The sequence below is a fragment of the Zootermopsis nevadensis genome, unplaced genomic scaffold (genome assembly GCF_977971745.1).
Source record: "Zootermopsis nevadensis isolate Lab colony 2312 unplaced genomic scaffold, Znev_1.0 Znev_ptg000008l, whole genome shotgun sequence".
NCBI classification, from domain to species: domain Eukaryota; kingdom Metazoa; phylum Arthropoda; class Insecta; order Blattodea; family Termopsidae; genus Zootermopsis; species Zootermopsis nevadensis.
In genome coordinates this window covers 2,470,383-2,493,702 of record NW_028259140.1, presented here as the reverse complement: position 1 = coordinate 2,493,702, position 23,320 = coordinate 2,470,383, and the positions used below count along the sequence as shown (strand labels likewise).

At 35.2% G+C, this 23,320-nt stretch overlaps 3 protein-coding genes across 18 annotated transcripts in view; 2 read left to right on the top strand and 1 right to left on the bottom strand.

Moving 5' to 3' along the window:
- The window catches only part of ATP8B (ATPase phospholipid transporting 8B), an 81,603-nt gene extending 65,955 nt beyond the window's left edge, over positions 1-15,648 (top strand). For 13 of the 15 annotated variants that reach the window (XM_022080915.2, XM_022080917.2, XM_022080918.2 and 10 more), the window contains 15 exons: positions 269-361; positions 2,221-2,292; positions 5,617-5,779; positions 6,109-6,218; positions 6,508-6,699; positions 6,787-6,958; positions 7,190-7,294; positions 7,701-7,923; positions 8,260-8,399; positions 9,071-9,423; positions 9,833-10,058; positions 10,479-10,582; positions 10,975-11,106; positions 11,453-11,601; positions 12,081-15,648. In XM_022080915.2, the coding sequence (XP_021936607.2) occupies positions 269-361; positions 2,221-2,292; positions 5,617-5,779; positions 6,109-6,218; positions 6,508-6,699; positions 6,787-6,958; positions 7,190-7,294; positions 7,701-7,923; positions 8,260-8,399; positions 9,071-9,423; positions 9,833-10,058; positions 10,479-10,582; positions 10,975-11,106; positions 11,453-11,601; positions 12,081-12,324 (2,478 nt within the window). In that variant the 3' untranslated portion in view covers positions 12,325-15,648. The remainder of the gene's footprint in view (positions 1-268; positions 362-2,220; positions 2,293-5,616; positions 5,780-6,108; positions 6,219-6,507; positions 6,700-6,786; positions 6,959-7,189; positions 7,295-7,700; positions 7,924-8,259; positions 8,400-9,070; positions 9,424-9,832; positions 10,059-10,478; positions 10,583-10,974; positions 11,107-11,452; positions 11,602-12,080) is intronic. The other 2 variants (XM_022080909.2, XM_022080911.2) reach the window with 2 other exon arrangements.
- Positions 15,649-16,482: 834 nt separating this feature from the next.
- Cdk7 (Cyclin-dependent kinase 7) lies at positions 16,483-20,113 on the bottom strand. Its single transcript, XM_022080929.2, has 9 exons — positions 19,956-20,113; positions 19,736-19,795; positions 19,443-19,551; positions 18,971-19,143; positions 18,735-18,862; positions 18,285-18,462; positions 17,659-17,831; positions 17,065-17,180; positions 16,483-16,844 (listed from the first exon to the last, which is right to left on the bottom strand). Exons 1-9 carry the CDS (start codon positions 20,007-20,009, stop codon positions 16,816-16,818), a joined length of 1,020 nt encoding a protein of 339 aa, XP_021936621.1. The 5' UTR covers positions 20,010-20,113; the 3' UTR covers positions 16,483-16,815.
- A 237-nt stretch (positions 20,114-20,350) lies between these two features.
- On the top strand, positions 20,351-23,093 carry LOC147874449 (succinate dehydrogenase assembly factor 4, mitochondrial-like). Of its 2 annotated transcripts, none has more exons than XM_087344825.1 (4): positions 20,351-20,509; positions 21,794-21,895; positions 22,342-22,552; positions 22,822-23,093. In XM_087344825.1, the coding sequence occupies exons 1-3, from the start codon at positions 20,461-20,463 to the stop codon at positions 22,509-22,511; spliced, it is 321 nt and encodes a 106-aa protein (XP_087200951.1). In that variant the 5' UTR covers positions 20,351-20,460; the 3' UTR covers positions 22,512-22,552; positions 22,822-23,093. The 2 variants fall into 2 exon arrangements, with proteins under 2 accessions (XP_087200951.1, XP_087200950.1); XM_087344824.1 differs by having other exon boundaries at positions 22,664-23,093.
- The last annotated feature ends 227 nt before the right edge of the window (positions 23,094-23,320 follow it).

Below are 23,320 nucleotides of genomic sequence, written 5' to 3'. Positions count from 1 at the left end.
TTACTTCCCCGTTAAGATTGATTAAGACCTCACGTGGCCTCTCATGGATGTAGCTGCTCTGTATTATTCTGTGTAACTGAAATTTTTAAATATTCCCTTGAATGGGCGCAGCGTAAACATTGCACTTTGTTGATTCATGCAAAAGAAAAGTGTGTAATGGTTGATTTCAAAAAGTATGTTCGCTGAATTTTATTTTTGCGAGTCTCAATTTATTTTTTATTCCAGAAACTTTGTTTTTCTCATTGAATTTATATTTTTTTTCTTTCAGAATATAATGACGTTCAATAAGTGTTCCATCGCAGGTAAATGTTACGGCGATCTCATAGATGAAGCGACAAATGAAGTGTTGGAGATAACTGAGGTATGTTGAATTAATTTTATTCTGTTTTGAGAAAACAAATTTTTTTTTCTTCTTTCATACATTTTTAATCCCATATGTGCATATATGTATATATTATAGATATTGTTTTATGTGTACGAATAAAAATATTCTTTGTAGTTGCTTTCTGATTTTTAAAATTAGAAATGGCATGAATACATATTTGCGTGTCCACGCAAAATTTTTGACGTTATCATGAAAGATTAATTACGTACATTGTGCCATGTATGAATTGCTAAAAATTTGTCAATGTGTTTATTTAAATTCACGAATATTAAATATAGGTTTTGAAGGCCATTTCAGAAGTTTCGGCACAAGCTATAGACGAATAAGTTGGTAGATGCAATAAGTCACTACATACTTGAATCTTTCCCCTGTTTATTGTGTCTGCCATCAGAGTCGACGTACTTCTCACTGTAATCATGTGTGTTCAGATGGCGTATTGGTGCCATGACAACCTTGTTGATTTAATTTATAATATTCAGACCTGATAGAGCCACGGTGGTCTAGCGGTCAGAACGCTGGCCTTGTAATCCTGGGGTCTCGGGTTCGAATTTATAACTTGTGTTGGGCAAGGCCGTGGTCTAGGCAACATGGAGTTTTCCTCCGTGGCATCCCAACAATTACTCCATTCACACACAGAAGAAGGCAATGGCAAACCACTTCTGGATCATCTGCCAAGAACGTATATGAACAGGTCCCAGTCCGAGAAAAGGATGGAAGGATCCTGTTCATATGGACCTGTCGTCAGACAGAACACTAAAAAAATAAAATAAATTCAGACCTGAAGGGTTTGTTTTAATAGGTCAGATTCCATTCCCCCTATTAATATGGAAGAAACGCTGATACTAATTTGTTGATATATGAATGTAGGCTGTAACAGTTGTGTGACAATAAATGTATATTTTGTTGCTATCAAGAAAATTTAAATTATCTCAAAGAATTTTATATGTATCGCAAAACTGTTTTTTGAAAAGTGGGCACAAAATATATAAGGTGAAATAATACAAATAATGAAACACGAATAAAGTGTACAAAATACGTGGGTGAATACGGTATTTGTTTTGATTTGGTGACGAGAAGAAACATTTAAAGCCTTACGAATTTATATATGGAATGTTAGGATTGTCAAGTCTTTTTTAAATCTGCACCACTGTTATGTGAAATTAGATGTTTGCTTTGTACATATTTCAAGCATTTCAATTCGGTATTACTGTCGGTAAAACATGATTCAGCTAATAGAATTATATGATATCCTCCTACAGTACAGCGTACGGTGCGATGTCATTTAAAACAAATGTTTTTCACCAATTTTCATTTCAACAAAGAAGTTTTTTAGTGTTCTTTGAAGTTTGTTCTACTGATACTTCATTTAGTTAATGTCCAAGTGACAGCATATGGATTGTATATTGAAGGAATTACGGAAATAATTTCGGCGAATGACGTTATTGCCGTTAAAATGTGAACAACTAAACTGCTAGAAAAGTGGATTAAAAATTCTGTGTTTGAGGGCACGTACTTCATTGCTTATAGCAGATTTTTACGATATCTGTCGTGGCATGGCAGTGTCCCGTGATACAAAAATTACTACCGCATTGCCAGATTAAAAAAAAGAAACCCAATTATTTAAACAATCCTCAGTAACAATTTTTACCTCTTACACAAAACAAATCTTTCCGAAAGGATAGGACTCACATGTGACAAGTCCACATGCTTGCACTTGGCATCTCGATGTGCATCTTATGTTTGTGCATGTTGCCACATTTTACTTAGTCTGTCTGTTTTATCCTCATGCCTGAGGGTTGCTCCTATGCCTGACTGACTGACTGCTTGGTTGGTAGGACCTCACCGACCTCACCATGCCCTCAGTTCGGTTGACTCCCCTCTTGAGTTTCTACTCGATCCGATCGCTGGTGAGAATGAAAACATGCAGACACACGTACACACTCTTTTTATACCCAGGGGCCTGCACCCCAGTGAAACAGCTCCTTCAAACATGTTACCTGCCTCTAGGGGCTCCAAGGAGCTCGTCATTCCTTGACCTTTCTCTTTTCTTTTTTCTTCCACTTTTATGTTTTATGCAGTGGTTCCCAACTTGCCACTGGCAGTGCAGTAGCACGTTAAACTTTGTGTTGATTTGATGATATGACATGTTAAATTATAAAACTGTTGCTTCTGTTCAACGTTGTCACCACTGAAATATTATTTTAACTTCTGTTGCATAAAAACACTTACTACCAGGCCTGTGCACTATACGCTACGCATGAAATTAATGTAACACTACTCTTTTTTAAAGTTGTAAGAAGAGTTAAAAATCAAACTGTTTTGTATTTGTGCTCTTTCTTAACATACGCATTGACTACACCCAATGGAAAAGTTTTCAATCGTTGTCCAAGTCGGATCACAGCAGGCTCTGCGGAATCTGTCGTGGTTATTTCACTCGCAGAGAAAACGCTCGGTCCCATACTCCATTTTAGAATGCTCAGCAGATTCTTTAAATAGATACTAGTAAGAATCAGTACATTTTTATATATTTTTTTTTCAACTAGAAAATGAAGTTTTTAATTTTAATCAAACCCCTACATGCATAAAAAAAAATTAACATGTGAAATAACAGTATTGCCAACATTTTAACTCTTTGAATCTGAAACGATTTCTAGTAACTTCCTTTGTTTTAATCATTCCTAATTTACGTTACAAATTTTTACCCTATCTTGCACTTTGTAAGATCGCAGTTTTCTCGTAATACCAATTTTTTGGTCCATCGTTGAAGTAATATTTCTTTTATTTTGTTCGCCCTGAATGGCTTTTACAGTCTCGCACTGCAGATATACCATAAATGAGATAAGGAACTATTTCATATGTTCGCGAGTGCCAGAGAACTGGTTGGATTGGTTAGTGTGAATCCATAATTTCATCATTAATATCTTATTCGTGAATCAGTTCTGTTTGTCTATTCTGACTCCCTAATTCTGTGCTCAGAATTGGTCTCTCTGTCTTTTATATACCCTTTTCTTTAGAAGGTCACTGGTGGGTTGCTCCGAAACAACACAGATAAGAGTGACTTGCCGGTGGGCTGAACGTGTGGTCTCGTCTGTGGTTCAATTAACATTTAATCCCTCTGCTTTGTGCTTATTGATCAGAAATCTGTTTACTTAAATTTTCCATCATGCAGATGAGCTCTAGGTATTATAGTTTGCTAATTAGCATTTGTTTAAATTGTAATGATTAAATAGATTATTACATCAGTCAACATTTGTTAAAGGATTCTCCAAATATGGTATAATGAACAGAAAACGTAAAGAAAAATCTGTGTTTAAATTACATAACGTGATGGCACTCATCACATGATTTTGTGGGAGCGAAACATGATCATTAAATAACTGAATGACGTCTTCATATATGAACAGGGTGGTATATATAAAATTTAAATTGTGGGTGTGTGTACGTTTGCTTATAGTTTGAGAACGGTTATATTGATTTGCACCAAACGTTGCATGCTTCTCCCTTGGGACGACAAAGAGATCTTAGAAAGGTGAAAACTCCCAAAAAATTATCCTTTGCTGCGACTGTACATCATGGTGGCAATTCTGGGAACCACTGACTTCACATATCCATGGAATAACTATTTGCATTGCATTTAATTGTTCTCAGAACTTAACTGATCTGCTATTAAATTGTAGCACAACAACGCATTATTAATTTTAAATTTAGAAGTTTTTAAAATTTTACTGGTTTCTGGACTTGAATCATACGACTTCATTGTCTTAAAGTGTAAAAAAGGAACTATTTATTAGCAATGTTCTATTTCTTCATAGTTATTCTAACCATATTAACCATTTCATAGTTACATTGAAATCGTAGCTGTTTGGTTCTATCAGATCAAGTTTAATTCCTTAAGGTATTTCAATTTCAAATCTTGTAGATGCAAAATAAGTGCATCACATTAGAGAATTTTCAGTATCTTACATTTTCAGTTTACAGTTGTCTGAAACTTATAGTTATTATTGATGATTTTATTTCAAGTATTTACAAACTATTTAAATTGTACCTGTGAATAAATTGCTTCCGGAGAGTAACGAATGCCCTGTGGATGTACATAGCAGGGCATTACAGAAGTAGTAGCAGCTACACTGTTCATTGTTTTGTTAAAACATCGTAAATTGTGAAGTAACAGCTATTTTATATTCAGATCGTCAAATTATCGGCATTGGTATCTTTATTTTTCTTTTATGATTACTTGTGTTCTATGAGACGTGATTAAATTTAACAGAAAGCTGAATTATCAGCCTTTATGAAGTGATTATATTACTTTGGATAATTCAATTCTTTAACAGGATTAGAATATATTTTATAAAACACTAGTAAACATGACTGGATAGATTGATGGAACTTGTTATGTAGCAGTAATTATTAGTAATTTTGAGGTTAATGTTTTGGAAATGTCATGCACTTTATAATTGCATGATTCACTTTTCATGTTGTACATTTAGATGCACAAACTAGATGCAAATGGTACTTCAAAAATTATTATACCATGTTTTTACTTTATAATACTGCATCTTACATTTTGAATGGTAGCATCTCTGTATGAGAATCTTATTCATTCTGAGCATGTGAATGGTATTTTGTACATTAAACTTAAATGCTTGGCTGGGTTTAATGTAATATAGCGTAACTCAATCTCTAACCCTCCCACTGTTGAGAAGGAAAAAATGTCTGGTGCCTGGTTGTCAGAATTTAGACACATTTGCAACATGGCTCTGTAGCCCTTAAATGACCTTGACTACCTTACAAACAGGAGATTTCTTAGAGTGTTTCAGACATTTGGTAGGGCTCCTTAGATGAGTGATCAGCCCATCACAAGGTCTTTCTGCTTACACAGGAAGATGTGGATGAACATCCATGCCTAAAGCAGGAATTGAACCCACCCAGTGTCCAAGCAAACAAGGCTGATGCCCCAGAATGTTTGGTCACTCTGACCGTCACATTCGTCCCTGCACGTATAAACACAGACTACGTCTGTAAATTTAAAACTCAGTAAAAATAAGTAAGCAAAAAATTCAGCCTGATGCTGTCTGTATTTTGTGAAGCTGTTCCACTTTTTTTGTATTTAATTTTATAACTTTGAAAAGTTAGTGTTGTAACATCATTATGATGGAAATTTATCTCTGGAGATAATAAATATCTTCAGCTTTCACATTTAATGTACAAAGTGTAATTTTGTTTCTATATAGAATACACCACCACTGGACTTCTCCTGGAATGAGAACTTTGAGCCTGAGTTTCGTTTCTACGATTCTTCTCTGTTGGCTGCAGTTCAGGGGAACAACCATGATGTCCACAGCTTCTTTCGTGTGCTAGCATTGTGCCACACTGTCATGCCTGGGGAGAAAAATGGTATTTGATGAACAGTTAACCTCGTACCCAATTTGAGCCCCATAATTTTATTATTGTATGTTTACGTCGGCAGCAGTCTCCCAATCTTTCTGAGCTTTTTGGCTTCATCCTACACCTACCTTCAGGTTTGTAAGCCTTCATATTTTAACCCTGGAGATGGAGGCACCATGCCCTAGGAAACTTTGGTGTATAACCACAAGACTGCATATCGTAACATAACCTCACTAGTTTTATTGTATTGCAATGTCATAGTTGTAACATTCTGAAGTGTTTAAACAATCAGAATATTGTGTGAATATTAAAGGAGGCTGGAATTTTTTCCCCCCCAGGTAAATTGGAGTACCAAGCTCAGTCACCAGATGAAGCAGCATTAGTTTCAGCTGCACGAAACTTTGGTTTTGTGTTTAAGGAACGTAGTCCTAACAGTATCACAATTCAGGTAAAGTAATAATATCTCAGAATGTCTTGTGTATGCGGAAAATAGTTTTAAATTGAGGAGTGTACAAACAAATTAAGAATTTTTATCTTAAAAAATTTCATCATAAGTCTTGCGAGCATGCTAAGGTAATAGGTATGATTGTTTCGTACAGAGAAATATAAATAACGCGGTGATTACCGTTATTAAATTATTATTATGAATTATTGTCATATGTTTACAGCTACATGCCAAAAGAATTTTTGCTGTGTTCTGCGTAAATAACAATCACGTGTCTTTAATGTTTTAACAGGTTATGGGAAAACGAGAAGTATATGAATTATTATGCATTCTGGATTTCAACAATGTGCGGAAACGAATGTCGGTAATTCTGAGAAGGAACGGGCGATTACGACTGTACTGTAAAGGAGCTGACAATGTTGTCTATGAAAGACTTAGAGCTGATAGTTGTGAAATCAAAGTGAAAACTCAGGAACACTTGAATGTAAGTAAAGTATAAAACTTTAAAATAAAAATTAGGTACTTAAATTAAGATAAATGAAAAGTAAAACGTGATGTTTGTATGTTGCAGAAATTTGCAGGCGAAGGCTTGCGTACATTGTGCCTGGCAGTGCGTGACCTGGATGATGTGTTTTTTAATGACTGGAAACATCGACACCAGGAAGCAGCACTGTCTCTGGATAGTCGTGACGATAAGCTTGACGCTATTTATGAGGAGATTGAACGAGATATGACGTTGATTGGTGAGTTGGTGCTAAAGATGTGGTGGGATTCACAAAATATTGAGTCAGGCCTGCAAATAGGTGTAACCAGACCTTCACACAAATTAATTATATAAATAAATAAAGTGAAGTTTTCACATTTGTTACAGACTTCCTGAGTCTTGATCTTTGTCGTACTGTAAAAAATAATGCAAATATTACTGTTCTTATTATCAGAATATGGTCCAAATTTTTATAATTTTTCTTCTCCAGGTGTGACTGCAATTGAAGACAAATTGCAGGATGGAGTACCTCAAACAATAGCAAACCTTGCATTGGCTGGGATTAAAATCTGGGTGTTAACGGGTGATAAGCAAGGTGAGTGAACCTTAAGAACAACAAATTTTCACTCTCTCATAAAAAAGTTCTGTGTTCCATTGTGATTTAATCATATCCCGTAACACGCAACATGTGATAAATACAACATTTATTTTAAAATCTAAAAACAAAATTATTAGTTTGGTGACATAATTTAAATTCTTTGTCATGTACTTTATTGTAATTATCATCTCTATATAAATATTTTTATAATTTCAATGTTTTCTCTGTGTATTTCCATTTATTTTGTATTGACTTATGTCGCATTACATCAGAGTCGTTTTAAAAAAAAAATCTACGATATGCGCACACAATGTTTTGGTAAGTTGCATGTTTGCTATATCTCAGGATAAGTATTATTTTATGTTCTCTGAATTAGCACCATCTTGTATTGAACTGGTTGCAGAAACGGCTATCAACATTGGCTATTCTTGTCAACTCATAACTGATGAGATGGCAGATATCTTCATAGTTGATGGACACACGTACGACGACGTGGAAACGCAGCTATCAAAGTTTCGGGAGTCCGTGCGCAGTGCCGGCTTAGGGCATGGAGGTGCCCCGACAGGAGCTGCCGCGTCGGCACCGACTTCTGTCAGCATCGTCACTTTCAGGTGGGACCAGCACAGGTAGCTACAGCTAAGGCAGGCAGATGCATGCATGCTTACTCGCTTTCCACATATGCACCGGCAAAGGTTAAGTCTGATATTTCAGAGAAACCAATCGTCCTTTATTGTCTGTGGGTCACCGCTTACACGCAGTCCAGCTGACCATGCGTCACAGTGGCATGCCACTTGGCTGTTAACCTTGAAGTTAAAGTCTGATGAAGGTGGATAGAGAAATACTGAAAGCATCATTAAAAAATCCACAAATAAATAAATATTTTTCAGTTCGTCATTCCAATCTTCTCATTAAATGTAATGTTTCAGGGATATTCACTTTATGTTCTGATTTTTTTATTATAGTGAGTCTGAATACCAACGTGGCCTCACTGTAGAAGAATCGGATACCAGTGGAGGATTTTCCATTGTCATTAATGGTCACTCTCTTGTCCATGCGTTACACCCCCAGATGGAGAAGCTGTTCCTTGAAGTGTCTAGCCAGTGTGAGTATTCCTATGCTTTTCATTTTGTTAAGTGTTTTAATAGTGCGCTGTGTCGGCAGTTTAACTATTTATTTATAGGTTATCTAATTACGCTGTCCCGCGCCTTAGCTGCACAGTCTGAGGCATCATGCTTCGGGCCGGCGATATGGAATGCGCGCTGGTTCGAGTCTCGGGGGGGGGAAAGAAGTATTCTCATGAGCTTTCGACCAGTGTATGGGACCGGTGCCAACCCAGCATCGTGAGGAAATTGGGGAGCTACAATGGGTAGCGTAATCCGGTCATGGCTGGGGGTTCGTCGTGCTGACCACACGTCACCCTATATCTGGTTGGATGATCGTTCACCTCTGCTTAGGCATGTGAACACGAGGCCAGTCGGCTCTGGCTCTCTGGAGCTGTTACGCCACGGATTTATTTTATTTTTTATCTAATTACACAGTAGTTAAGACTATGCAGCACCGATTGATGTGATAACTAATGAATTGGAAAGGATGTAGAAAGAAGCATATGTAATATCCTAGCACGCACCATGTAGTCCGGTGTAGGTTTACTGATATTTCAGAGGTGCATGCTGCCCCCATCATCAGGGTGATGAGTCATGGCACAACAACCCAGAAGACAGCCATCTTCCATTATTAGTGTTGATGTTGTTATTTAATGTTTTTTATTTTTAGGCAAGTCTGTGATCTGCTGTCGAGTAACCCCATTACAGAAAGCGATGGTGGTTGAACTGATTAAGAAGAGCAAGAAGGCAGTGACGTTAGCTATTGGAGATGGGGCTAATGATGTTTCCATGATCAAAGCAGCACACATAGGAGTGGGTGTCAGTGGACAGGAAGGCATGCAAGCTGTCCTAGCATCAGATTATTCCATAGCCCAATTCCGATTTCTGGAGCGCCTGCTGCTGGTACATGGCCGCTGGTCGTATTATCGAATGTGCAAGTTCCTGCGATATTTTTTCTACAAGAACTTTGCCTTCACCCTCTGCCACTTCTGGTTTGCTTTCTTCTGTGGTTTTAGTGCTCAGGTAAATTCTGTTGAAATATTCTAGTGGGACCTGCAGGCAACTGCTTTTTTACTTTAAAAAAATTATGTAAAACTGTTCCTGTAAAAAAGATGTGATTTAAGAAATAGGATTATATGTGCAAGTGACGATGCATGTTTGAAGGTATGATTTTTACACGTTTTGAAGTTTGAGGTATGTGACCATTGTCAATAAGTCGAGCGTGTACTCGGACATTTCTTTTGCAATTAGTTTAAATTTAAAATGAAATTTTTGTAAATTTTTAGAATGAACCACGGTCCATGGGTGAAATAGAATATTTATGTTATACCTGTATGCTTTGGTATTTTCTAACCGCCTGTGTACTGCAACTGCTACTACATATTAACTTCATTTTAATTTCTTACATTTGTCTTTCATTGTTTTGTTACAGACAGTATTTGATCCCATGTTTATATCTGTGTACAACCTGTTCTACACGTCATTACCGGTGCTGGCACTAGGTATTTTTGACCAGGATGTGAGTGACCGGTACAGTTTATGTTACCCTAAATTGTACACACCAGGTCATTGTAACCTTTTGTTCAACAAGAGGGAGTTTCTGCGCAGTGCGCTACATGGTTTCTTCACATCTTGTGTCCTGTTCCTCATACCATATGGTAAAGTAGCCTAATCAAATAGCTGCATTTTATTTAATCAATTATTGAAAATTTTCTGTTCATAACTGGACCAATTTAAACATGTTTGCAGAGCAGTAGTGGCTGAACAGATAGCAGAATTATCTTTGTAAGATTTGAGGTTTTCACGGCGGTGAATATGAAGATTTCTGTCATCTGGGTTGTTGCGCTCCGTAGTCTGGTCGATGGTTACCAACATTTCAGAGGTTATACTGCCTCCGTCGTCAGGGCGATTCGTCGCAACAACCCAGAAGACAGAAAGCTTCATAAGTATCTTTGTTTGTAAACGGCAAATGTGTGAATCAGTCAAGCATGTATATGCAAACTCCAGTACTGGTAAGTGTGCAGTCGAGTTCCACCGATCTGCGACATAATTGCATCTCTTGTCTTTCTCTCCATAAGGTACATACAAAGATGGACTGTCGCCCGCAGGTCACGTACTATCAGATCACATGTTGCTGGGTAGTGTGGTTGCTACGATACTGGTTATTGTTGTCACAGCACAGGTTAGTTTTTGTCACATTGAATCAGCATTTATTTTATTTTTTGCCATAAAGCTTCTCTAAATGACATGAAACTTTAACCTCATCTTTACCATGTGCTACCTTCTCTATGCCAAAAATTATAATTATTATATTTTTGTTACGCAAATGTCAAATAAGGTAAAAGGTATGCACCAAGTATTTAGATAAAAAATTGTTTTGTCTTAAATATTATTCATGTGCCATTTTTAGGATCGTATTTTGTCATGCATGGCACGTGTGCCACACGACACCACAGATCTACACATTTAGTCTTCATTTTTCAACAGTAATATATCTTATTCCACCACACCAAAGCGAGTCATGTCATTACATGTATGTAAACTGGATGTCATTTCCCGTAATATTATTTGCAGATTGCGTTGGATACCTCATACTGGACATTATTCAATCACATCATGATTTGGGGTTCCTTAATCTGGTACTTTGTGCTCCAGTATTTCTACAATTATGTCATAGGTGGCCGCTATGTTGGCTCTCTCAGCAAGGTATGTGCATGTAGTTTCACTGTTACATGCACACGCATGCAGGAAAATATACTCTAAGTTGGTCATATAATTAATTGGGACTTTAAACTGATTAAAATGTACCAGTTAATGTAGCATGTTAAATAAAATCATTTGAAATCTGAGGCTATTGAGTATGTTAAAAAATATGTTTTATATTTGTTTGTTGCATACTGAATAATGAAGTAACTTGATATGGAGTATTCTGTAACTAACTGAGAAATTTCCTGTTATTATTGAGGTTAGAATTATCACTGTCTGTACAAAATCCGGCTGTTCGATCCTATGAACACTGTTTCTAATTTGTATATTTCTTGTTAAAATGCAGGCAATGACTGAGGCAACATTCTGGTTCACAACTGTGATAACAGTTATCATTTTAATGATACCAGTCTTGGCCTGGAGGTTTTACTTCGTAGATGTATGCCCCACTCTTTCCGACAGGGTCCGCCTCAAGCAGAGGTTAGCTCAACTCAGGTACGTTGGAAGTTCTTTATCCCATGGGGTGTTTTTACGCAGTCCGATACTGTGGGTGTTTGGTTATCGGGATTGTTGATTCCTTTCACATGCTCCAATATTAGTTTTACTGTACATATGCCCATATTAATACTGAAGTACAGCATTGCTGTTTCATTCTGTCCCTTGAAGCTTGAAGAAATTTATAGATATTGAAAAGGAAAAGACTTGTGTCAACTATTTCAATAGGAGATGCAATGTGGACCACTAAACTATGGAAACATGCGAGTCTGTTCGTGATATTAACAGTAACAGTCTTCATGATATTTATGTATAATTTATTTAACGATGCTTTTTCAGTAGATCAGACTATGTAGTGTCGAGTCTTCATGCTGCGTCACGTGCGGTCAGTGAATGCTTGCAATTTATGTACCCTGCTTAATGAAATTGGTGCGTTGTCAATTACATCAGAAGCACGCATATTTCTTTGTGTGTTTTAGGTCTCGGCAGTCACAGGATGTCTTGCGCACACCATCAGCAAGGCGAACCAGACGCTCGATACGCTCTGGCTACGCCTTTGCACACCAGGAAGGTTTTGGACGTCTCATCACATCTGGTAAACTCATGCGCAAATTGCCACGTCCCAATGGTGGTGACTTCTTTTTCCCCTCTTTCAACAGTCATGCAAGTGGACCCTCTAATAGCGGGCACATGACGACCACGTTGGATATCGGCATGAACTGAGGTTAGGCCGTATCTTAACGCTGAAGGCATGCCTTGATCCGGCTGAAGCCAAATTATGGGGAAGGAGTCTGTGAGGCAGTGAGTGAACTGTGTGATTTCATACAGCTGTATTTGTGCTCTGCCACCCATTAATAGAGAAAAGTACTTCTGTTGAAGTTTTATGCACATTTCTTCCCACACTGCAGTAGAGAAGAATATTGTGACGGTACTGTTCAGCTTTTAATTATGCCCGACACATGTAAAATATTCGGAAAAGAATTAATGCCATATATATCATCACAACTAAATAATACCACAAACACAAATATTATTGATACCTTGTGATATTCAATTTAACTACAGCTGTTTTGGATGTATACAAAAAATATTCTTAACATGAAAACAGCACAAAATAGTCATGTGTATATACTGTAATGAATTACAAATACATTCTTTTTCTAAGTATTTGATCAACTCTTTTTACAACATTGTCACATAATAGTTCATGGTGCATTAAAGTAAACCCTGATGATTCAGAGGGAAAGATTAAAAATATCAAATGCTACGTAACTTTGATAAATCATTAAGTTTTTGTTGGCATTGATACCAGCTCCATAACCCTACCTGGCAATGGCCTTTCCTCCATTTTTGTTATAATACCTAAAGCTTGGAATTAATATCCAGGGTCTATTACTTTTTTTTATTAAAGACAAGCAAGTTAAAATTGGTATCATTACAAAGATATTTTTATAAAACATGGAATGTGTATTAATATGATCAAACATTTCTAATCAAGTGAACTTTTTTTTTTTGGCAATGATCTGGAGTGAAACATTTCATAAAGGTTATACTTATGCAAAAATTAAAAAAAAAAATGAAACTGCATAATATTGTGTTTGTGTAAATTTCCAGCATGGCATAGCTATATTTGTATCATTCAAGTGTTGCATTTATTTTCGTAAAAGTGACCGTGGTGCTGGGGTAGACCGAGTCTCCCTGCATAATATATTTTATTAATAATCCTCGCTCCTGAAAACAGGTTATGCACATAAAAAGACACTAACGTAACATTCATTGTTCCTATAAGTTGACGCAGGACTAAATAATGTTTGAAGCAATGCCAGATGAAAGAATCACCTTGGACCACTGAATATATCAGGTCCTCCGTACCATAATGGTGCTCGAGTGTGGTGTAAAGTTCATGACCTTATTCATTCATCTGTGCTTAATGTGTGTGTGTGAAGTGACCAGTAAAGAATGTAAAACATGAAGAGCTGCAGTCCATCAGTATTGAATATAGTTTGTGGCATTTACCGTGTGGACTTGTGCGAAGAGTTTGTTTGTGCATGGTAGTAAACAAATTTAATGACGAGCAGTCCGCAAGGAGAACAAAGAATGTCTTGTCTTAATCATCTGTGAGTATAAATTGCATTATAGGACTCTGTAATCTAATCAGATATTTTTGTAGTTTAAAAATGTGGGTCAATGTTACCGGTATTACTCGTATAAATTAATTTTTCATATTTTTAAATAACAAAGTGGAATTAATTGACAAGTGATACTCGATATATAAGATGATTTAAGGAATTATCTGTATTTGTAAACCACTGGTAAAAGTATTTGTACACACAGCATTAATAATGCATAAGTGTTATACATTAATCACAGAGCAACATTAGGGATTGTCCCCCAAAATACCCTTTTTTTTTGCATTTAATTTCCAGTTTGGTATACAAATTTGTGTTATAAAAATAGGAAGGCTGATCATATTTCTGTGCTTTGAGGAGGGGACTAATCAGTTTGACTGATGTTGGGACCACTCGGAATAAAAGTGTGGCTTCAGACTGTTTATTGGTAATACTGAAGACACGCTGTTATCTGTCTGCACCAATATCTGTAATGTGACGTACTCGACACTCGACAGAATTTTACAACACTAAGAACAGTAGTATATGGCTTTAGAATTTAAATATCCTTTATTTTATATGTTAGATGGTTGGTAAGCATGTTTTGTTTCTAAACAAATCACAGAAAATCTGAACAAATATTTGAGTTTTTATATTTTTATTTTAAATACTACGTAACGTTTGCCTGATTTTTGTGCGCTTGACATGTCCCAGCAACTTGCATTTCATTAGAGTTTTGGAAATCTGCTCTCAGAATTTCTATGTTTAATCCTTGCTTTAAAAGGTTTATTTCCCACATTAATTTGTTTCATGTGTTCTTTTTGTTTGTCCCAATTAAATCTTTGTATGCATAAAGATCATATAATCTTATAATTATTTTCAAATGATAACATGATTCGTACTTCCTTGTTTAATTTGTAATCCCTAGAAGATGCCTGAGATACCATGTCCCAAAATTGTATAGAAACATAATTATCATTCCCTTGTCATTTATTAAGATATGGCAGTTCAAAAATTAATTTTTGAATGGTATTGGTGCAGACATAGACTGTATTGCATAGAGAACATTTATATGCCGGAATTATTTATTCTTGAATAAAAGTACATATTCACAGTTTCTGTTCTGAAAAATCATTTAATAATGTTCATGGGAAGCAACTGTGAAATTTCTTTTATTAGTTAACATGTTTATTAAATTCATAATATAATACCAAAATACTTTGGAACATGTACATCCTGCCATGTAAAATGGGATGAGAATGTATCGCACATGAAACTGCCATGATCTTGCTATTCATTGAAATAATTTTAATTTATCTGTGAAAAGGAAAGATGTTATTTATGGCTGTTGGAAAAATGAAGATAGATATATCTATATATATATATATTGCATTGTTATTTTTTTAACATAGGCTTCATGGCTGTTGTTATTTGAGAACTATCTCTGTTTTTGTTATTAATTGTGATTCTGTGAAAGTTTCCTTTGATGCAGTGAGCAATCTTCATAACTGTATTATATTTGATTATGGAGAATGAAGAAAGTTTCCTTCACTGTACCTGGCTATGGAAATGTATTATAACCATTGCCCCCAGAGGAAATATTGCTATACTGTGTATCATCACATAACATGAGATAGTTCTGGAGGATTTTACTTTCTTTGCCTTTATCAGTATTGTTGAGTCACAACAATGTACTTAGTTTTTTTTTTAATCTGGTATGCTGGAGCTGAAGTGGGGATAAACGTGTATATAAATGTTATTCATTGTACAGGTATGGACACAGCTGTGTCACATCTGTTGCTGTAAATGTTTCCTGATGGTGCTTTGAGTGATAAAAAAAAAAATGCAAAGCCCATTTTTCTGTGCTGTAATCCAAGTTTCATACTAATTTTTAAGTTGACAGTAAAATCTGAAGAAAAAAAGTTGTATTTTCCGAATATGTGAATGGTGTTCACATTTTATTTTGCATGCTTACGAGAAAACCATCTAAATTTTATGCTATGAAGATCATATGTCTGTAACATGCCCCCTTCCCATCTTCTTTCTAAAAATGTAAAGGATAAAATATATAAAACTATATTTTTTTTCTGTTATATATGGGTGTGAAACTTGATACAGGAGGCTGGTGAAAAAAGAAGCCTCTAATTTATACTCTTCACCATATATTATTAGGATGATCATATCAATGAGATGGTCATGTAGCACACATGGGAGATGTGAAATGCATACAATATTTTAGTTAGAAAAGAGACCACTTGCACTGGTACAGATGGGAGGATAATATTAAAATAGATCTTATAGAATCTCAGTGTGTGCTTCGAACGTAATTCATCTGGCTCAAGATAGGGTCCAGTGGTAGATTCTTGTGAACACAGTAATGAAAGTTTGCATTCCATAGAAGTCAGAAAAATGTCTATGACTCGTTGAGCAAACGTTAACTTCTCAAGAATGTTTTTTGCTACATGGAGTTCGTCCTTTCAGCAAGTTTGAGATAAAAATAGTATCATTTTGAACTTTCAGCTAACAAATTTCTTTCCCTGAAGGGCTGTAGGGGGCTGGATGCACAGTATGGAACTTGTACGTAAATGTCATCGTACCTTCACATTGCATTCCATTCTTTAAATAAGGCAGTATAACCATTACATCTGATGTGAAGGAAATGGCACTACCAAATTAGGTTAAAACTAGGTCATAAGTTCAATATATGAGTTTTGGTTTGATTCATTTGTTACAAATAAGCAGTGAAAATAAGTTAATATACTTCAACATCAAATTAGCCATTGCGTACATAATTTATTGACTAGATCTTATGTTAAGTATTTGTGAGAACTTTCAGAACATTGTTTTTAATTTGCTTAACTTTTTAAGACTTATACAACCCTTTACCCTCGAAACAGCAAATTATAGGTAGTGCTTTGCCCAACGTACATTTTGAAGACACAAGATATCACATAATACATAATTTACTCATCATATAAGACATAAAAAAGTTTATACAAAACAATTCATACAAAGTTTTGTTATATTTCATCACAATATGACAATGTAAAATTTATAAACAACCTTCTGAAAAATTTTCTTCGTTTCTCCTAAGTGGAAGCCGCTGCTAGAACACCAGACGTTTTGTATGGGAAACTGCAAGAAAAATATATAACAATTTAAATTTTGTATGATCACTATGGATCCAGGAAAATTGATTGGTAACAGTAAAACTGGCATTTGTAGAATCGCTCAAATAATTCTTTCGGGGAAAAGAGCTACATCATAGTCTTTTTCCTCTCCAAGCAAGTAACCCTTGCAGTTTAACCACCGAATAATTCATTCTTTGTTTGTGCAATTTTCAATGAAATACAACCTCCATCTGCTGTTTCTAGGAGTTTCCTCTTGAGGTTAGGCTTCTCATGATCATCGCTGCGACATATGGAAGAGGGAATTGGCAACTGTGAACCCTGCGTAGGAGCCGGCTTGTTGCTGCCAAAACAATATTACTTTATCAATGCCATACAGTTATCAGAACATCACATCTGCACATATAACCAAAGTGCATTAATAAAAGTTTTTAAAAATGATTTTTTTCTGTTATTCACATGTGGGTCCAAAACATTTCACCGGGAATTCTGGTCAAGCTCTTTGAACCATTACGTATAAATCTGTTGTAAGATCTTGCTTCTTACATTTACCTTCTTAATATGCTGAAAATGTTTTCCCTAGAATCTCCATTTTGTCACCAGTTTAAATACTACTAATATATTATTACATCGACTTAGTTGGGTGTGTTGTGGTATTAAGAAAGGCGTTAACCCTGCCATGTTAATAGAGATTTCAGGTTTTCATGGTGGTTACGATGATGTTCGTCTTCTGGGTTATAATGCGACATGAAGATCATACGAGCGCCCACAGTGTTATAACCCAGAAAAGCAACAAACAAAATATTCTATTCTGTGCTAACCTGAAATAAGGAGCCTGCAATGCCTCGTGACAGTTACATCGGTCGAGTGGGGAAATGGACAACAAGTGCGCTAACAGGTCAAGCAGATCATCTCCTGCTGCTGTGAATATGTGGCGCAGTGGTGTCCCAGGAAATGTTTTGAATTGGATAAAGTCTGGCAATTCTTTTACGTTCTGTAATGAATAATGTTCAGTTGAATAATAAACACACGAGTGCAAAGATTCCACATGCATGTTTTGTAATTTGTATCTCCCATTGGCCCTGATATTAATTTACTTCAAATAGAAATGTATTACTGACAAACTAAACTGTAAATTATAGGCATATATTAACTTCTTTAAATATATACTATATTGAAAAATGTTCATATACTAATTACAGATGGAGTGACTGCTATCTATAATTTTTTAAGGTAATTATTTTTAGACTAGACATGAGGACAGAATTTCATCAACTCGTCATGTTAGACTCCCAAACATCAAATTTATTTTAAATCTTCCCAAAAATTCCAGAGAAATTGAACAATAACCATGACCTCCTTTGGTTCTTTCCATGCACAGAATATGCAAGTGCACCCACACTTGGTCTATCATTCATATTGTCATTACAAGTATCGTAATACTAACAGGCCATGTCTCGTCTGTGGGGGTACCAAGTACTTGAAAGATACGTGTCAGCTGATCTAAGTCAGAGTCGCCAGGAAGGAACGGAACTCGAAGTAGTAACTCTGCCAGGATACAACCAATAGCCCACATATCGATACCTGCTCCATACATACGTGCTCCAAACAACAACTCTGGTGCCCTGAGGAGGAAACTCATTAAAATCACTCTTGAATATTCAACTTTATAAATTTACTGCTATGGAGGTTTTAATTCTAGCTCTGACTTTGTGATATCCATTCATGTGTAAGAAGCATGCAGAGATATAAAGTCTCCATAGTATATTCTGTATGTTTTCATTTTAGAAGCATAGCCTTAAACGTCAATAAAATACAATGATAAATTTCCTTGTACTTTTAACATTTTGGCATATACCTGAATTAATAAAGAAATAGAAAAACCAATGTCCCTTACCTGTACCACCTTGTTACGACCTGGTGAGTATACACACGACTGGGAGAGCCATGAAATTTGGCCAGACCAAAATCTCCAATCTTGAGAACACCATTACTATTTACAAGTAGATTATTTGGTTTTAAGTCCTATGAAAAAGTTAAAAAATATACATAAAGACTAATATCCTTATTCACAAAAAGACACAGAAGTCATCCTACTAAAGAGAAAAACAAACAAATGTAAGTTACAAATACCCTGTGTAAAATCCAATTAATATGGAGATATTCCAAGCCCTGCAATGTCATTAGCAAGTATGCTTTTATATTAGCAGGTGTTAATACAATGTTATTGTCCTTAATAATTACTTCAAGATCAGTATCCATGAAGTCAAATACAAGTGACACATTAGATTTGTGTCCAAACACATCTGTAAAAGATCAAAAGCACAATCAAATTTTATATGCAGATCAGTCACAATATAAACAAATATCTGGATTTTAAGAATTATATACACAACATAAATTAATATATAATCAACATATTCATTTTCCTTTCATTTGTTTATCATGATTCTAAATTTGATTTTTCTAGTTGAAGAAAATAAACCAATTTAAAAGAGGTTAGGCCTCCTGCAATAATTTATCACTTATTCTCCTAAGTTCTTATCCAGAAAACAAATGAAAACAAGGATTACAGTTTCAAATATGCTTGTGTTACGGTTTATACCCATTAAGTTGATAATATTAGGATGTTTTAACTCCTGTAGTAATTTTATCTCTCGAAGAGCAGTTCTGTTAATTCCATCCTGCGCTTCTGCTCGACTTCCAAGTTTAATCTGAGAAACATAAGAATAAAAATGGTGTACTGATTGCCCCTGAAACATTTCCTTATTGTATAATGTAATGACACTGTAAAGTTATAAAAATTATGTTACTTTTAACCTGTGACATGTTAACAAGTGTCATACTCATGAATGGAAAGTCACTTATTAGTTTAGTCCTAATAATGACACAATTTACCTTCTTCACTGCAACTATTGTGTCATTTACTGAATCTCGTGCTTTGTACACTGTAGCAAACTGTAAAAGAGTAATATTAAAAGTATAACAATCATTGAGGTTATGTCATTACTACATAATGGTATAACATAAAATAAATTTAATCAAACTAAGGTGTATTTAACGACATCATAATATATTGCCATCTCAATAAATGCTGCATATTTGGGTTTTTAATAACCTGGCCTTCTCCCAAAAATTCTACTTTTTCATAGCGTTTTAACTTATCCTCCATCGCACAACCTATTTATCTATGTCAATGATATCATCCGGTGTCAATCAGGGTAGCCACACTTGTGGATGCTACACAGCATGTGTTCCATCAACGAATAAGCCTTTTCTATTTCATGCTATGAATATATGCTGGAGGAAGGAGGTTCGATTCCCAGAAGGAACAAAAAAATTCATCTTGTCACTGTTGTGCCAAGACTATGGTTGCACGAATTATTAGAAACAAGTAGTACGAACATAGCGACAATGACCATATGTTCATTTTATATTAATATAGTAATATTTCGAGAAGTAAAGTTATCTATGGAATACAGGGAAGGATCTGTGGAATAGACTGAAAATGTGAGTAAGGTTGTATCGTCTGTGATAATACGTGTTGTGAAAGCGTTCGGTTATCTGAAATGCGTGTTACGTTTTAATGTAGAAGAAAAATAGTTGGAAATCGGTATATAATAATGCTAAAAGCTGTGTTTTCGCAATACAGGCGAGTTGCTGTACCAGGAGGTAATGCATTATACATTGGTCATTGTATGTATGTACAAAGTTACAGTTCACCAAGGAATCAGAGTTTGAATATGTAACAACATGTAGCATGATATAAAATGTATTTGTTTCGCTGTGTAACGTATTACAGTTATTTCATCATGAATGCTAATGTCTCCATAAGTCACACATCAGAATTCTGTAAATGAATCATCATGCCATGTGATGTACAAGTATTTTCAAATTAATACCAAGACACTAGTATATAATCACTACTCTCACTACAAAGCAATTTGTGAAACGTTTGTAACACATAATAACTAACCATTGTCAGTAGCCATAATAGCCAAGACATTTTGTGATAATTTATAGTTGAAATCATTATTTTAGATACTGTGGTGAACGTCATGCAGTTAACATAATTAAACCACATTCATGGCAATGTTAAAATTTTATACTACAAATTGCTCTGTTGAATTATACAGATATTCATACTGAATTTGTACACTGGACTTCTGTTTAAGGAGTCAAGTGGTAGGGTAGTCAATCAAAAAGTTGGTTAATCTGAACTTCCATATTTTGCATGGCAAAACTGCTTTGAAGTATGGGAAATGGGGTTTGAAAATATTCTGAGACATGTCAGAACAAGGTATTTAGTAATGAACAGTATACTTGGAAATAAAATTTAACAGCAATCATTTTCAGATCTGAATGCCATTATAAAGGTCAAAAAGCTTTTAAAACACACAAATAAAAGAATTTAACGAAGAGACAAATATAATGGGTAAATATTAGAATAATACATTTACCAAAGGAAAATAAAATAAAAATTCTTGACTGAACTTTTGGTTATTGTATTTACCATAACTGAAAATTGACAAGCAGATAAATAGAATCACTTTTCAAAAGCTGATGAATAGATTGTTAATTAAGGGAGAAGCCATTGTATTTATAGTAGCGTCTGCAGTCATAAGCATCTATTTATGTGTTGCATGTTACTAAGAAAAACTACAAATAAACAAGAATTCGCTGCCAATTCCAGCCTAGCCTATCATTTTCTAATATGTAGTACTTGAAATAGAGGAACTGTTATATTTTCATCTGCACCAAAAACATTTCCTGTAAAACATGTCTATAGAGACTTATACCAGATTTTATCTATGTACCTGAAAAATTATTTTGATTTACAATTAAATATTCAGCAGGATCAATTCTCAGTCTTTTTTTTAAAAAAAATTTCAAACCAAATAGCAAGGATTCATTGACATTTTTCTAATCTGTATTCTCTTTTGCTTTCTTTATTAGTCTGTGTGCTACGCTTTTCATCTTCACAGCCAAGTAAAAATGAAGGTGCGTGTTCAAGAACAGAGAAGTTGCAGAAGAAGCTTCGAGAAAAGACACCGATAGGTACTTTAAGACTTTGAATTTTTTTAAATATGATTTATAAAAATTGTTGGACAGAGTTTTGTGTAAATCGGTGTGGGATTTGGAATTTAATTCAGTAAAGAAGCTCTAACGCCATGTCAAACAGTCAAAAGAATTTAAAGAGCCATCTATGGTTCCACTTCTGAGCCAGATGAGTCCACTCCAGTCAGCTCGTTATTTCTTAAAGATACTCCCACCTGCATTTAGGTCTTGGAAGTCGTCTCTTCCGGTCAGGTTTTCCAATCGTGATTTTGTATGATATGAAAACCTAATGATTTCAAGAAAACTCAAAATATTTTCTGTTGTTTTACGTGTATGCGTAACTTGGTCTTTTAAAATCCCGCAATATTTCTAGTATGTCTTGTATATTGACAGATGCACCTGATCTTTTGTTAAGAACATGTAAGTGACTATTTCCCCCCCTGCAGGAAAGCTAGATGAACTAGATGAAGGCAAACATCCTTACCAGGAGAAAGAACCGCTACCTCCGTGGCCAGATAATACGAACCCAAACACGGGAGAGGTCGGAGGTCCACGCGGACCCGAGCCGACGCGGTATGGCGACTGGGAGAGGAAGGGGAGGGTGTCTGATTTTTAGAGAACTGTATCGGGAGCTAGGACGTAGTAGAGAACTCGTAGGTAAGTTCCACATTTTTATTTTGAGTTATATTTTGCAGTTTTGTTATTAATATTATTTTTTTTCCAGTTGGTGGTCCTTATTGAGTACATTTCTTTGTTGCATATTTACAGTTTATGCCTCATGTCTGATCAGACAGTGATTATCTTTATTGTGCATTTATACAAGTTTTGGTAGCAAGATTCCAGCATTTTATTTACGTCGCAGATTCTACGATAAGGAAACTACTTCGACTGATTGACTTTATTTTATTTGTCCTTTAATCATGCAGCGCAAAAGTACGCAGTCGTAACCGAATTTCACCAAAGAACAAAAGACAGTAGGAAATAACTTGTTCTGAAACCAAGCAAATGTAAATATTTATGAATAATGAATCAATAATTTTGGATTCGCTGTCCCCATTTATTCAGACAATTTGCTGATCATTTATTGCTATTAATTTATTTTTGGTTCATTGTGAGGGGATGTGGAAAGTGTTTTACAGTTATCTGCATTTTAAAAATTATATACAGCAAAATAAATTAATATTTATTGTACAAATTCCTTTCATTTGTTTTCCATGATTTAGACAGCCACCCTGATAGGTCTTTCATGGTTTTCCTCAGTCCTTACATTAAAATAATACCAGAATGTTGATTTAAAATAGGCCATGACCACTTCCTTTCAACTTCTTTCCATATCATATTTTGTGATATTTTAAAGAAATTCATTTAATGCTACTTAACCTGTGTAGATGATACAGAATAATTTTATAAATCTGACTGGCGTAG

Excerpts from the sequence above, each read along its gene's own strand:
- Cdk7 (XM_022080929.2), bottom strand. The coding sequence starts at position 20,009 with ATGGAGGATAAGTTAAAACGCTATGAAAAAGTAGAATTTTTGGGAGAA. Across the intron at positions 17,181-17,658 it reads TTGCAGGCTCCTTATTTCAG|CAACAAGCCGGCTCCTACGC; the intron begins GTTAGCACAGAA and ends TTGTTTTGGCAG. Across the intron at positions 16,845-17,064 it reads CCTAGAAACAGCAGATGGAG|TTTCCCATACAAAACGTCTG; the intron begins GTTGTATTTCAT and ends TTTTTCTTGCAG.
- LOC147874449 (XM_087344825.1), top strand. The coding sequence starts at position 20,461 with ATGCTAAAAGCTGTGTTTTCGCAATACAGGCGAGTTGCTGTACCAGGA. Across the intron at positions 20,510-21,793 it reads GCGAGTTGCTGTACCAGGAG|TCTGTGTGCTACGCTTTTCA; the intron begins GTAATGCATTAT and ends TTTCTTTATTAG. Across the intron at positions 21,896-22,341 it reads TCGAGAAAAGACACCGATAG|GAAAGCTAGATGAACTAGAT; the intron begins GTACTTTAAGAC and ends CCCCCCCTGCAG.